Source organism: Kogia breviceps, chromosome 2, assembly GCF_026419965.1.
Source record: "Kogia breviceps isolate mKogBre1 chromosome 2, mKogBre1 haplotype 1, whole genome shotgun sequence".
Taxonomy (NCBI): Eukaryota; Metazoa; Chordata; class Mammalia; order Artiodactyla; family Physeteridae; genus Kogia; species Kogia breviceps.
Genome location: NC_081311.1, coordinates 17,858,543 through 17,871,524, shown reverse-complemented (window position 1 = coordinate 17,871,524; position 12,982 = coordinate 17,858,543). Strand labels below are relative to the sequence as shown.

At 42.9% G+C, this 12,982-nt stretch overlaps 1 protein-coding gene across 5 annotated transcripts in view; it reads left to right on the top strand.

Annotated features, from left to right (window-relative positions):
• ACSL5 (acyl-CoA synthetase long chain family member 5) overlaps positions 1 to 12,982 on the top strand; it is a 52,626-nt gene that overhangs the window by 15,541 nt on the left and 24,103 nt on the right. For all 5 annotated transcript variants that reach the window (XM_067024676.1, XM_067024677.1, XM_059052079.2 and 2 more), the window contains 2 exons: positions 3,795 to 3,979; positions 7,795 to 7,900. In XM_067024676.1, coding sequence (XP_066880777.1) covers positions 3,824 to 3,979; positions 7,795 to 7,900 — 262 coding nt within the window. In that variant the 5' untranslated portion in view covers positions 3,795 to 3,823. The remainder of the gene's footprint in view (positions 1 to 3,794; positions 3,980 to 7,794; positions 7,901 to 12,982) is intronic.

Sequence of the window (12,982 nt, the reverse complement as noted above, 5' to 3'; positions counted from 1 at the left end):
GTGAGAGAGTTACATGATAATGGTTGCCAGTCCTCTCTAGTGCTAGCATCCTAGGTTCAAAATGAGTGTGTGTGCTGTGCATTAAAAAGGAGACTATCAAGATAGTGAAAAGACAACCTACACATTGGGAGAAAATATTTGCAAATCATATATCTGGTAAGGTTCTAGTGTCAGAATATATAAAGAAGGCTTACAAGTCAACAAGAAAAAGTCAAACAGCCCAATTTAAAAACAGGCAAAGGACTGCAATAGACATTTCTTCACAGAAGAAATACAAATGGCCAAAACGCACATGAAAAGTTGCTAAACATCATTAGTCATTAGGGAAATGCAAATCAAAATCAAAATGAGATGTCATTTCACACCCATTAGAATGGCTATTATTTTTTTTTAAAAGAAAAGAAAATAGCAAATGTTGGTAAGGATGTAAAGCAATTGGAATCCTCTACATTGCTGGTTGGAATGTAAAACGATAGAGCTACTGTGGAAAACTGTTTGGTGGTTCTTCAAAAAATTAAATGTAAAATTACCATGTGACCCAGCATTTCCACTACTATTTACCCCAAAGAATTGAAAATAGGTATTCAAACAAAACATGTATACAAATGTTCATAGCACTATTCACCCCAGCCAAAATGTGGAAATAACCCAAATATCTACAAACTGATGACTGGATCAGCAAAATGTGGTCTATTCAGACAATAGAACATTCTTCAGCCATTAGAAGGAATGAAGTACTGATACATGCTAAACTTTAAACATGGATAAACCTTAAAAATATTATGCTGAGTGAAAGAAGTTAGACACAAAGAGTCTCATATTACATGATTCCATTTATACGAAATATTCAGAATGGGTAAATACATGGAAACAGAAAGTAAATTAGTGGTTGCCAGGGGTGAGGGGGAGGAGAGAGTGGGAGTTACAGTTCAATGGGTGCGTGGTTTCCGCTTTTGGGGCGATGAAAATGTTTTGGAAATAACTAGAGATGGTGGTTGCACAACACTGTGAATGTATTAAATGCTGCTAAATTGTACATTTTTAAATTGTTTATTCCATGTTATATGAATTTTAACTCAATTTTTTAAAATGTGGGGAGGCAGGGAGGAAGCATCTGAAATTCTGTGTATATCCTATTTGGATACCTGGTCAGCAATAGCAAACATAGTGAGTAAGCTATTTCAGTTGACAAATCTTCCAGTGTTTTCTGCAAATAAAGTCCCTTGCAGTGTAGGCGAGGTAGTGAAGTGGCGAGGCTCATCCCATTTGTGGGCAGTAAGGCAGGAGTGTACCTAAAAGGAGTGCTCAGGAATTGGCAGACCGTGGTCCGGGTTAAACCAGATGTGTTTTCGTTTATCCCATACCAGACCGTTTTTACTAATGGAGCCAGAAGTTAAAATTGAGGTTTCATAAAAATCGAGTGTTCCAGGTTTTCTAGGGAGTAAAGAATCTGACCGTCTGGTGACCCTGGGCTCCCATTACTACATGGTAAGGATCAGCCTGGGTGGACAGCAGGTGCCCCCTTTAGACTGGTCATGGGTTCTTTCTCTCTTTCCTCCCTTTGTGTTACCTGCCAGGCAATTCACCCTCCTTCTTCTGCCTTCTCACACTGTCACATTTCACCTTTAGACCCTCTTTTGAAGACATTGTTTGCAAAGTCTCCCATTAAGTCTCCAACTGAAATATAAAGCTGCCATGTGTAAGAGGAGGGCAAAAGTCCTCAGTGTGGCAACCTGTTCTTGTATCCAAGAAGGGAGGGGCAGGTAAGACTCTTTTACTTGAGGAGGGATGAAGGCAAAGGGTAGAATCCCAGATTCTAAGGTACCACCAGACTGGTGGCAGCACCCCAGGCTGAGGAAAGGGGTTGACAGTAGGCAGAGGTGGCTGAGCACGAAGCAGGTTTCCTCTCCCTTTGGCATTGCTACCTGTCCTGTGAATTTTGCAGCTTCCCCTGGGGCGGCCCACTTTCTCAGGCTGGGGTGGGTGGCCAGCCTTGGAATGGTGTCCCGCATGGCTGCCTCTTTAATATGCTCTGCCTCCTGGACTGCCTTACCACACAAGTTTGGCTAAGGCTGGATTCCAAAACTCCCAGCTCTCAGAATCCTGGCAGGTGGTCATAATAGCACCTGTTGTTAGGTAAACTAGCACCTTTGGGGTCTGGCTTTTTTTAAATCTTCTTTTTCTTTACCTAAACACAATGTGGAAGAAACCAAAGAGTTGAGACAGTAATCCCAGTCTCTGGAAGCTCAATTTTCCTCCATAAAATGGAAAGGGACTCCTCCAAACTCAGGTAATAACCAATCAAGGGGTAGAAAAAGGATGAAAAGTGACTCAGGGTTTCTTTTGACTGTGACTGTTCCCACACAAAATGTCTAGGCTTTATAGCCTTTGTTAGAGTGGAAAACTGTTTCCCTTAATGGCAAAAGTTCCAGATGCCAGCTAATGGCAGCTGTCCCAAAGCTCTAAGGGTGGCTATGACTTTTTATTGGACTTGCTTTGCTCTCTTGATTTTGAGTAGGAATGTTTGGTTTCATCTCTGAGCTATAGGGCGTTGCAGTAAACTTTAAAGAATACAAAATCTGAAATACCTTTGCTGTGACCTGTAAGGTGCCAGATGAACTCAGTCTCCTTGAACTGTGCAGCTAGACTCTATAAGGAAAAAAATGGGTTGTGATTGTGTAGATTTTAATGGGTGAGCAGCGGTGGTAAATGGTGAGTGACCTTGGACAAGTCACTACTTCTGGGAGTTTCTATTTTATTTGTCTGTAAAATGCGATTTCAATTAGATAATCCGTGCAATCAACCCAGTTCAGTGCCTGGCATAGAGTTGGTACTCATTTCTTTGGTGCTGTTATTGTCCTAGTCAAGTCTGAAAGTTGTGAGGCAAGAGCTGAGAGAGACGGCTTCAGCGAGAATAAGTTCCTAGGACCCACTCACATGTTAATGCCTCCTGTTAGAGTAGTTTGAAGCTGGAAACTACAAGAAAAGCTGAGTTGTGGGGGAAGACTGTTTCCTTTGGTTCGCTGAGATCACTTCCTGGCCTAAATCTTCAATGCTCACCTGCCACCATGTGTCAGGCCCATTCTCCTGCATCCTTCCTGCAGACCTGGCTAAAGTTGCCTCCAATAAAAATGGTTCCTCCAGGCTCCCTGGAGGAGAGGACTTTGGACCTGGCAAGTTGTGATGCTGTTGATCTCTGAGACCCTCTTGATGGCTCAGAAAAGAAAGCAATGAGCAAGGCGTATCTGGCCAGCAGAAAATGTCTTTTTCACAGGAGAATGCTTAATTTCTAAGATGGGTGGTGTCACCTCTCCTGAGGTTCCCTCTTCTGTCTAGTTTATACTAGGGAGATGCAGTTGCAAGAGTCCTTCGTGACCCTCGGTCTGCTTGGGCAGAGAGCTCCCTTCTCTGACTACCAGCTTATTTTGGGTCCAGAGGGCTTCTTCTAGGCTTTGTCAGTCAAAAAATTAAAGGGTAGTCCTTGCTCAGAATTGTCTGGGAAATGATTAACCTGTTTCCTTTGATCCTTTCCACGTTGTGGGAGGACAGTCAAGTAGCAAGGGTAGAGAATGTATTCTACTATTCTCGGCAATGTTACGGTAAACAGTGGGAGAAATTCAGCTGCTAAAGTGGTCCAACCCTGGCTATTTGGAGGGCTAGAAGCTGTGTGTGTGTGTGTGTGTGTGTGTGTGTGTGTGTGTGTGTGTGTGTGTGTGTTCCTTCTGTAAACAGAGCTATTGAGTAAAAATATACGGCCATTTCCTCTAACTTTTTCTTTCCTTCTTTTTTTTTAGGCCTGAATTTCCTGCTGCTATTCACAAAAATGCTTTTTATCTTTAACTTCTTGTTTTCCCCACTTCCAACTCCGGCACTGATCTGCATCCTGACCTTTGGAGCTGCCGTATTCCTGTGGCTGATAAACAGACCTCAGCCCGTGTTGCCTCTTGTTGACCTGAACAAGCAATCGGTGGGACTCGAGGTAACCTACCCAGCACCTTTTCAGTTTGTCAAACTTGATCAAGCACAAACTAATTCAAGACATGAGGATCACTGGTGAAGGAGACTTGGCGGGGGCGGGGGAGGTGTAGTATGGGAAAATAAGCCTTTTTGGTTAGCTAATCAACTCAAAATCTGTAAGTCAAAATTTCTAGTCATGGCATATTTTCCTTTGTAATAAAAATGTAATCACAGCTTTTACTGGTTTTATGATGCCAGTAATCTAGATCTGGGGTTGGCAAACTATAGTCTGCAGGCAAAATCCACCCTTTTCTGTGTGAGTAGCAAAAGCTGAGAATGTTTTTTATATGTTTCCAGGGCTATGTACAAAATGTTAAGAAGAGTGATAGATCGTATGTGTTCCATGAAGCCTAAAGCATTTACAAAGCCCTTTACAGAAAACGTTTGCTGACCCACGATCTAGATGAGGAAGTCAGTACTTTGGGGACAGGAGAAGATTTTCATCAAGACACCCAGTGTCTGAGAATAGTGAAGAAGTTATTGAGTTAAATACCAGCTTTGAGTTAATGTTCCCTCTTCAAACGACAGACAGTGAACTGGGCTTTCCCCCTCAATTCCCTGACTTTTCAGCAAATCACACCGCCTCCTATATCCCTGAGCTAAGGGAAAGCTCCAAGAATTTTCTCTCATGATTTTTCATCTTCAACCCTTTTCAGAGAAAAAAGCATTCCTGTTCCTTTGTAAAGCTACCCCCTTCTGATCTTTTTACAAACTCTGTTCTTCTACTCGGGAATCTTACTCCAAGTTGCCTCCACTCTCCGCCCGCCTCCCTTTTATTTGGAAGATTTTCAGCAGCATCTTCCTGTCCTGCTGATCCTGCTGATTCAGGCCGCCATCTCCTTTCAATCCTCCCTTTTCCCCGGAGTCTTTAAGAGCAGAGTCCATTTGTTGGTTCCCTCCTCTGAACTTTAACTCACTGAAATCTGACCTTTATCACTACCATCTCTCCAGACTTCTCTGCATCACTCGTAATCTAACTTCTTAATTCAGTGATTCTTCAGCCTCTTCCTTTCAATTGACTTGACACTTCTTCTTTCCTAAAACTTCTACCTTTTGCCTTTCATCGTATCCTTCAATGAGAGTTTCTCCCTAAGAAAGAAAGATTTCTTTCTTTGTCACTTAAGTTCTTTCCCCTCCTCATCTTACAGTGTCGGTCTCACCATCTCTTGATTCCTCTAAAGCAGGGGTTGGCAAACATGTTCTGCGAAGGCCAGACAGTGAAGAGTTTAGGCTTTGCAGACCACGTGGGCTGTGTTGCAACTACTCAACTCTGCCGTTAGAGCGTGAAAGCACAGAAGATATGTAAATGAATCTGCATGACTGTGCTCCAATAAAACTTTATTTTAACAGTGACAAGCTATATTTGGCCCCAGATTATAGTCGGCCAATCCCTGCTTTCAACCCTCACTTTTTTTTTTTTTGTTGCGGTACGCGGGCCTCTCACTGTTGTGGCCTCTCCCGTTGCGGAGCACACGCTCCGGACGCGCAGGCGCAGCGGCCATGGCTCACGGGCCCAGCCGCTCCGTGGCATGTGGGATCTTCCCGGACCGGAGCACGAACCCGTGTCCCCTGCATCGGCAGGCGGACTCTCAACCACTGCGCCACCAGGGAAGCCCAATCCTCACTTCTTTTGAGAAAACCCCTCCTCTTCTATGACATGAATATGTACCTAAAAGTCTATGACGCCCAAATCTGACTTTCTACTTCTGTCCTCTCCTGTGAGTTCCAGTCCATCTCAGTGACACTCAAGTACCTCAGGCTCGGGCTTCCCTGGTGGCGCAGTGGTTGAGAGTCCGCCTGCCGATGCAGGGGACACGGGTTCGTGCCCCGGTCCGGGAAGATCCCACATGCCGCGGAGCGGCTGGGCCCGTGAGCCATGGCGGCTGAGCCTGCGCGTCCGGAGCCTGTGCTACACAGCGGAAGAGGCCACAACAGTGAGAGGCTCGCATACCGCTAAAAAAAAAAAAAAAAAAAAAAAAAAAAGAAGTATCTCAGGCTCCACACATCTTTGTACTGCATGTCTTCTCCCTTAGACACACACACACACACACACGCACGCACGCACGCACGCACACACCCTTTCCCGCTTCCCCTCCTGCTCTCAGTTAAATGCATCTCTTCTTACCCAATTGCTTAAAGTTGAGTTGAATCATCTTTCGTTCTTCCTCCTTCCTCAGTCCATCTATGTAAGTAGACAGCAAGACCCCATCTTTCTTTTCTAGAAAAAGAACTTCATTTCTTTTTTTTTTTTAATTTATTTTTTTAATTGTTTTTTTTGGCTGTGTTGGGTCTTCGTTGCTGCGTGCAGGCTTTCTCTAGTTGCAGCGAGCGGGGGCTACTCTTCGTTGTGGTGCACGGGCTTCTCATTGCGGTGGCTTCTCGTTGTGGAGCACAGGCTCTAGGTGCGTGGGCTCAGTAGTTGTGGCATGTGGGCTCTAGGGCACAGGCTCAGTAGTTGTGGTGCATGGGCTTAGTTGCTCTGCAGCATGTGGGATTTTCCCGGATCAGAGCTCGAACCCATGGGCCCTGCATTGGCAGGCAGATTCTTAACCACTGCATCACTAGGGAAGTCCCAAAAGAACTTTATTTCTGATGTGTTGACTTAATGTGACAGCTGATGGAAATCTCCTGATGCTCCAGATTAAGTCAGATCTCTTGTTATAGCCTCATGGATTACCTTGTACTTTTATAGCCCTTATCTTGGTAGTAATTTATAGTTTTAAATGCTTATTTAATTGATGCCTGTGCTTCTCTAATCTAACTTTCATGAGGGTTGAACCATGCCTATAGCCCTTACTGCAGCTCCAGGATCTAGATCAGGGCCCGATCCTGTAGTTCCACTGACATTTCTAGACAAATCCCTAGCTACTCCCTCTTTCTCAAATACCCTGTTCTCGAGTTGCCCACCAGAATCTTCAGTGTGCTTTCTTGCCTGTGTACCTTCTTTTTTAAATTTTAGTTGAAGTATAGTTGATTTATAATACTGTGTTAGTTTCAGATGTACAGCATGGTGTTTTTTGGGTTTTTTTGCAGATGATATTCCATTATAGGTTATTATAAGACACTGTATAACTCCCTGTGCTATACAGTAAATCCTTGTTGCTTCCTCTGTGCCTTTATTCAGGCTATTCCTTCACTTTGAATTATCCTCCTTTCCCTCTGCTCTATGAAACCACATCATTTTGGTAAATGCTTACTTATCTTCAAAGTCTCTATTGAAATATTATTTCTTCTCTGTAGTCTTTCTACTTGACACAGAATTGTTCACTTCATTCATCTCCCAAAACAATTATTACAGCACATACATCATAGTACTATATTTGCATGTTTTTCCCTTCTCACTCTACCCCAGCTCCAAAATCTCTCATTTATGGGCTGCTCATGGGCAGTAATTTTGTCTTAACTCACTTTGCATCTACAGTAGTTGCCCAGTGACTGGAACGTAGTATGCATTTGATGGATGTTTAAACTTAACATGATTTTTTTTAAAAGGTATAACTATAATATTATCTCGTGTGGGGGGGGGGCACGCACGTGTGTGTATACCTAGGGAGGTGGGGGGAGATTGCCAAAAACATAACTGTGACAATCTCTGGATTTCTCTGATATGAAGACACCACAATTTTGAGATTTAAAAAAATGATTGATTGAGTACTAAAAGGGTCATCACTGTGACCTCAATAGTCAGTGTTTATGTTCTTTTCAATTCAATCTATAAGGGTTTGGAAAGGGTGGGGAAAGACTCAGTCTTAACCTAAACTTGGTCTTGTGTCTTAGGGAGGAGCACGGAGAGGTCCTTGCCAGGACAATGACCTAATACGTTACTACTTCTCAGATGCCAAGACGATGTATGAAGTTTTCCAAAGAGGAATTGCTGTGTCTGGTAAGCCTGGACGTCTCACCTTGCCTGACCAAGGTGGGGTCCTGTTCCATACCTCTCCTTCCCAGTCTCACTTCTAAAACTCTAGCTGTTTAAATGTGGTGGTCTAAGAAGAATCACAAATACAGTGTGGAGGGTACGTGAGCGCAGTATCACGATGGGTGCTGTAAACTGTCTAGTAGGACAGACTTGGGTTTGAAACCCAGTTCTTCTATTTCCAGCTGTGTGACTTTACATAAACCACTTTGCCTCTCTGAATCTGTTTCTCACTTAACACAAGGAGAACTTCCTGGCCAAGTTGTTGTTAAAGAGTTAACAGTAGGAAAGTATTTTGATTAATTCACTAATACATTATATTTGTTTAGGAACATGCTTTTCATAAATGCAATTCCCTACATTATAGAATCTGAGCCAGAATTAGTATTCAGGCCTCCTGACTTCTTACCTTGCCCTTGCCCCCCACTGCCATACTGCTGGCCCATGCTGCTGGTCATAGTATCACAGAAGGTAATTATCTTTTGGACTTTCTTAGAAACATCACCACATGACCTTTGGTAGGGTCATTTGGAAAATATCAAGGCTTAGTAATTCTATCTTGTATCATTGAACATGATGCTAGGTACACTAGTTTCCTTTTAAAATCTACTGGCTTATAACTCTCCCTATAACTTTTTTCTTCTGGGTGATATTCAGTCCAGGCAGAGGTTTACCTCTGTGACCTCTTCTCATCCCTTCCCTTCTGCCTTTTAATTATGACTACGACAATATTTAATAGTTGAGTGCTAACCAGCCTATCGTATTGCACTGATATCATCTACTTTACCTTCCCTACATCACAGGGATTAGTTGCTATCACCCCCATTTTTATTTATTTTTATTTTTTAAATTTTTATTTGTTTGTTTGTTTTGGCTGAGCCTCATCTTAGTTGCGACATCGTTGTTTGTTTGGGTTTTTTTTGGTTTCTTTTGGCTGCGTTGGATCTTTGCTGCTGGGCGCGGGCTTTCTCTAGTTGTGGCGAGTGGGGGCTACTCTTTGTTGTGGTGCAGGGGCTTCCCATCGTAGTGGCTTCTCTTGTTGCGGAGCACAGGCTATAGGCATGCAGGCTTCATTAGTTGTGGCACATGGGCTCAGGAGTTGTGGCGCACAGGCGTAGTTGCTCCACAGCATGTGGGATCTTCCTGGACTGGGGATGGAATCCGTGTCCCCTGCATTGGCAGGCAGATTCTTAACCACTGCGCCACCAGGGAAGTCCCTCACCCCCATTTTTTAAAGTGAGGAAATGGAGACTCTGAGCTTCAGGAACATTTCAAAGGGGACAGAACTAGAAAATGTTGACACTGATACTGAAATCTAAATCTGTCTGTCTGGCTAGATTATTCTATTTTACGTCAGCTCTTAAGTGTTTTATAAAAGTTGTTGCACCTCCAGACAATGAAAGGTTTTTGTAAAGAAAACTTCTATCTGAAGTCTCTGAAGGGGACTGTACTTACTATTTCTGGCTCCAAATTAGTACTGATTTGGACTTCCAGGCAAATAACAAACACAAACCAATGCAACCATTAGTTTTATTTATTTGACAACTTAAGATAGTATATAGCTAATACAATAGACTTTTCTTTGGGATTTTCCATGTTTTGAAGTTTTCTTCACTGAACATGTGTTGTTATTGTAACTAGAAACAAGTCATTGAGCATGTAATATGTGGCACATAACACTGCTTCATTTAGAAATTTTATTTCAATACTCAATTAAAACTAAACAGATAAAGTTAAAATGGCTTCTCATGTAAGTAGGCTTGAAAAATCCAGCCTGGCTATTTCCATAGAAAAATGACATGTCTGTTTACAACTGGGATTGAATACATCAGCCCTAACCTCTATCTTTAACCCCTACCCAGTAGATGATCCATGTTGAGAATCACCTGCAGATAATGTTTAAAATATAGATCCTCTGGCTCCACCGTGTTGTTTTTTTAAATTTAATTTTATTTATTTATTTTTGGCTGTGTTGGGTCTTCGTTGCTGAGCGTGGGCTTTCTCTAGTTGGGGCGATCAGGGCCTACTCTTCGTTGCAGTGCACGGGCTTCTCATTGCAGTGGCTTCTCTCGTTGTGGAGCACGGGCTCTAGGCACGCGGGCTTCAGTAGTTGTGGCACGCAGGCTCAGTAGTTGTGGCTCACGGGCTTAGTTGCTCCATGGCATGTGAGAACTTCCTGGACCAGGGGTCGAACCCATGTCCCCTGCATTGGCAGGCAGATTCTCAACCACTGTGCCACCAGAGAAGCCCTCCACTGTGTTTTACTGAATTAGAATTCCAGATAGTTTGACCTAAGAATATGAGGTTTTTTGTTTTGTTTTGTTTTGTTTTGTTTTGTTTTAAGAGACGGGGTCTCGCTATGTTGCCCGGGCTGGAGTGCAGTGGCTATTCACAGGCGCGATCCCACTACTGATCAGCACGGGAGTTTTGACCTGCTCCATTTCCGACCTGGGCCGGTTCACCCCTCCTTAGGCAACCTGGTGGCCCCCCGCTCCCGGGAGGTCACTGTATGGATGCCGAACTTAGTGCAGACACCCGATTGGCATAGCGCACTACAGCCCAGAACTCCTGAGCTCAAGCGATCTAGAATATGAGTTTTTAACAAAGCTTTCCAGGGGTTCTGCATGCCGGAGTTTCACCTCTACCCAGCTTTGGGACCCAGTTTTGCTGAGAAGTTGTTAATGGGTGGATTCTTTTTAGATGGCCACATCTTAGAACAGAAGATCTAAGTTGCTTAAGTTAATCAAAGGCTAGGCTGTTGCCTGGTCGGGACTTTGGCGAATCAGACTGAAGCTGATTAGGGCACAGAGTTTAATGAAACCCCAGCTGGTACCCCTTTGGGCCAATTATTTGACTTGTTCCTTGGTCATGGGCCTCTGCTAGTATTTTCATCAACAGGGAAGTGATAAAGAGATGCAGTATAGTTTTTCCCACCTTCATCAGCTCTGCCACTTACTGAGTGAGCTTGAAGCTGTCCAGCCCTTCAGGATTCTTGGTACCATGGGGCTAACAGGAGTTATTGGGAAGACCCAATGAGTTCAAATGCCTGGCACAGAGCAAGCTAGGTACCCTAAATGGTACTTAGCACTGGTGATTAATGTCAGTACAAACAATCCCGTTGGTAGAGCAGCAGTGGCACACACTCTAGGCTGGAGCAGTGGCTGTGAACTCTAAAGCATGACTTGCCTGGCTTCAGGGAAAGTCTCAGTCTGAGACTTGACTTCTTGAGCATTCATGCAGCTGTTTCAGCAGAAAGAAAAAGAACTAATGTTTCCTGTGGACAGTCTCCACATTAATTTTTTTTTTTAATATCTCTTTAATCAGAGTGGCTATCTCTTTCCTGCTTTCTTTCCTTTTTCCTCTGTCACTTAGTCTGGACGTTCACTTATTTACCTCTGAATTCCTAGTAACCTTCTCTTTGAATGCTTCTTTTGGGCTAGACCTGAATTCCTCTCGGCAATTTGGCTAAATCCTCTATGTAAAATTTCCTTCTCTTCTGCTTTTCTATTTATAACTCAGTCTCATCCTGGCTTAGATGTGGGGTCTTCTTGGCCAGTTAGAGTTGTTCCTTAGCCTAACAAATATCATGACTTTCGTGGCTTCTGTGGCTGCAATTACTATTTACTCTAGTAAGTGGATGTTCCCAGACTTATTGTAATTTTAAATAAGGCTGAGTAGTTTCAATGTTCGGAAGTATAATTCTTCTATTGTCAAATGTAAGACAATAAATGTAAGTTGTAAAAATGTTGATGGCCAACGTGTGTGTACATGTGTACTCCTGTATGTACTCGTATGTGTGTGTGTTCTTGCAGTTCTTTATGAGTCTCAGTATCTCAGAAGACACGCTCATACAAATGGGCAAAGTACATTACCAGATAAAACTTAACAAACAAGGGAAAAGGTCCCACTTTAATAGCTATTAAAAAAACGTAGACTAAAGCAATAACTTTCTAAAAATTTATTTTATTTATTTATTTATTTATTTATTTATTTATGGCTGCTTCAGGTCTTAGTTGTGGCCCACGGGCTCTTTTCGTTGCAGCGCCTGGGTGTCTCTCTAGTTGTGCAGGTTTTCTCTTCTCTAGCTGTGGTGCACAGGCTCCAGGGCGCGTGGGCTCTCTTGTTGTGGCACACGGGCTTAGTTGCCCCACGGTATGTGGGATCCTAGTTTCCTGACCAGGGATCGAACCCACGTCCCCTGCGTTGCAGGACAGATTCTTTACCACTGCACCTCCAGGGAAGTCCCTAAAGCAATAACTTTTAAAACCTATTTAACCAGAAGACATATTAAAAAGAGACTATTTAGGGTCTATGACTTGCTATATTGCTGGTTGGAGAAAAGCAAATTGTCACAGCTGTTTCACCAAGCAATGTGGTGCCAGGTATCAAAAACCTGAGCCGTCTGACCAACCATCCTCACTCCCAGCCGCTGCCACCCTTCCCAACACAGTTATTTCATTTAAAATACTCTATTCTAAGAAAATTTTCTAACTTTGAAATGATCAGTTGGAAAATATGCATCATACCATTACCATTACCAAGATTGAGGTGTCAATCTTGGAAACAATCTCAATGCCCATAATGAGATAAATTCAGCTATACAGTAGAACCCTTCATTACTTGGCCATAATAAGGCCATTGAAATCTCTACAGAGAAGAAATACTAACAAAGGAATATTTATATCAAGCGGGGGAAGGAAGCAGGATACCAAAATATACATGTGGAATGAATATTACCCTGTAGAACTATCAAAGGAAGTATGAAAGAAAATATCAGCCTTAATAATGGTGTTTATGTGATGAGATTATTGATGACTTGTATTTTGATTTTTTTCTAAATTTTTATGAACATATATTTCTTTCATTGTAGGGAAGCTCAATCCAAGATTATCTGATATAGTCTATTAGTGTTTACTTGTGGGCTTTTATTTGTTCACGTCATATGGGCTAGTCCATACTCATGGCTTTCCCCAAATGCCTGTTATCATGGAGGTCACACATTCCAACATGGAACCACCCTTGTTTTGTAGCATTTCCCAAGTGTTTCAA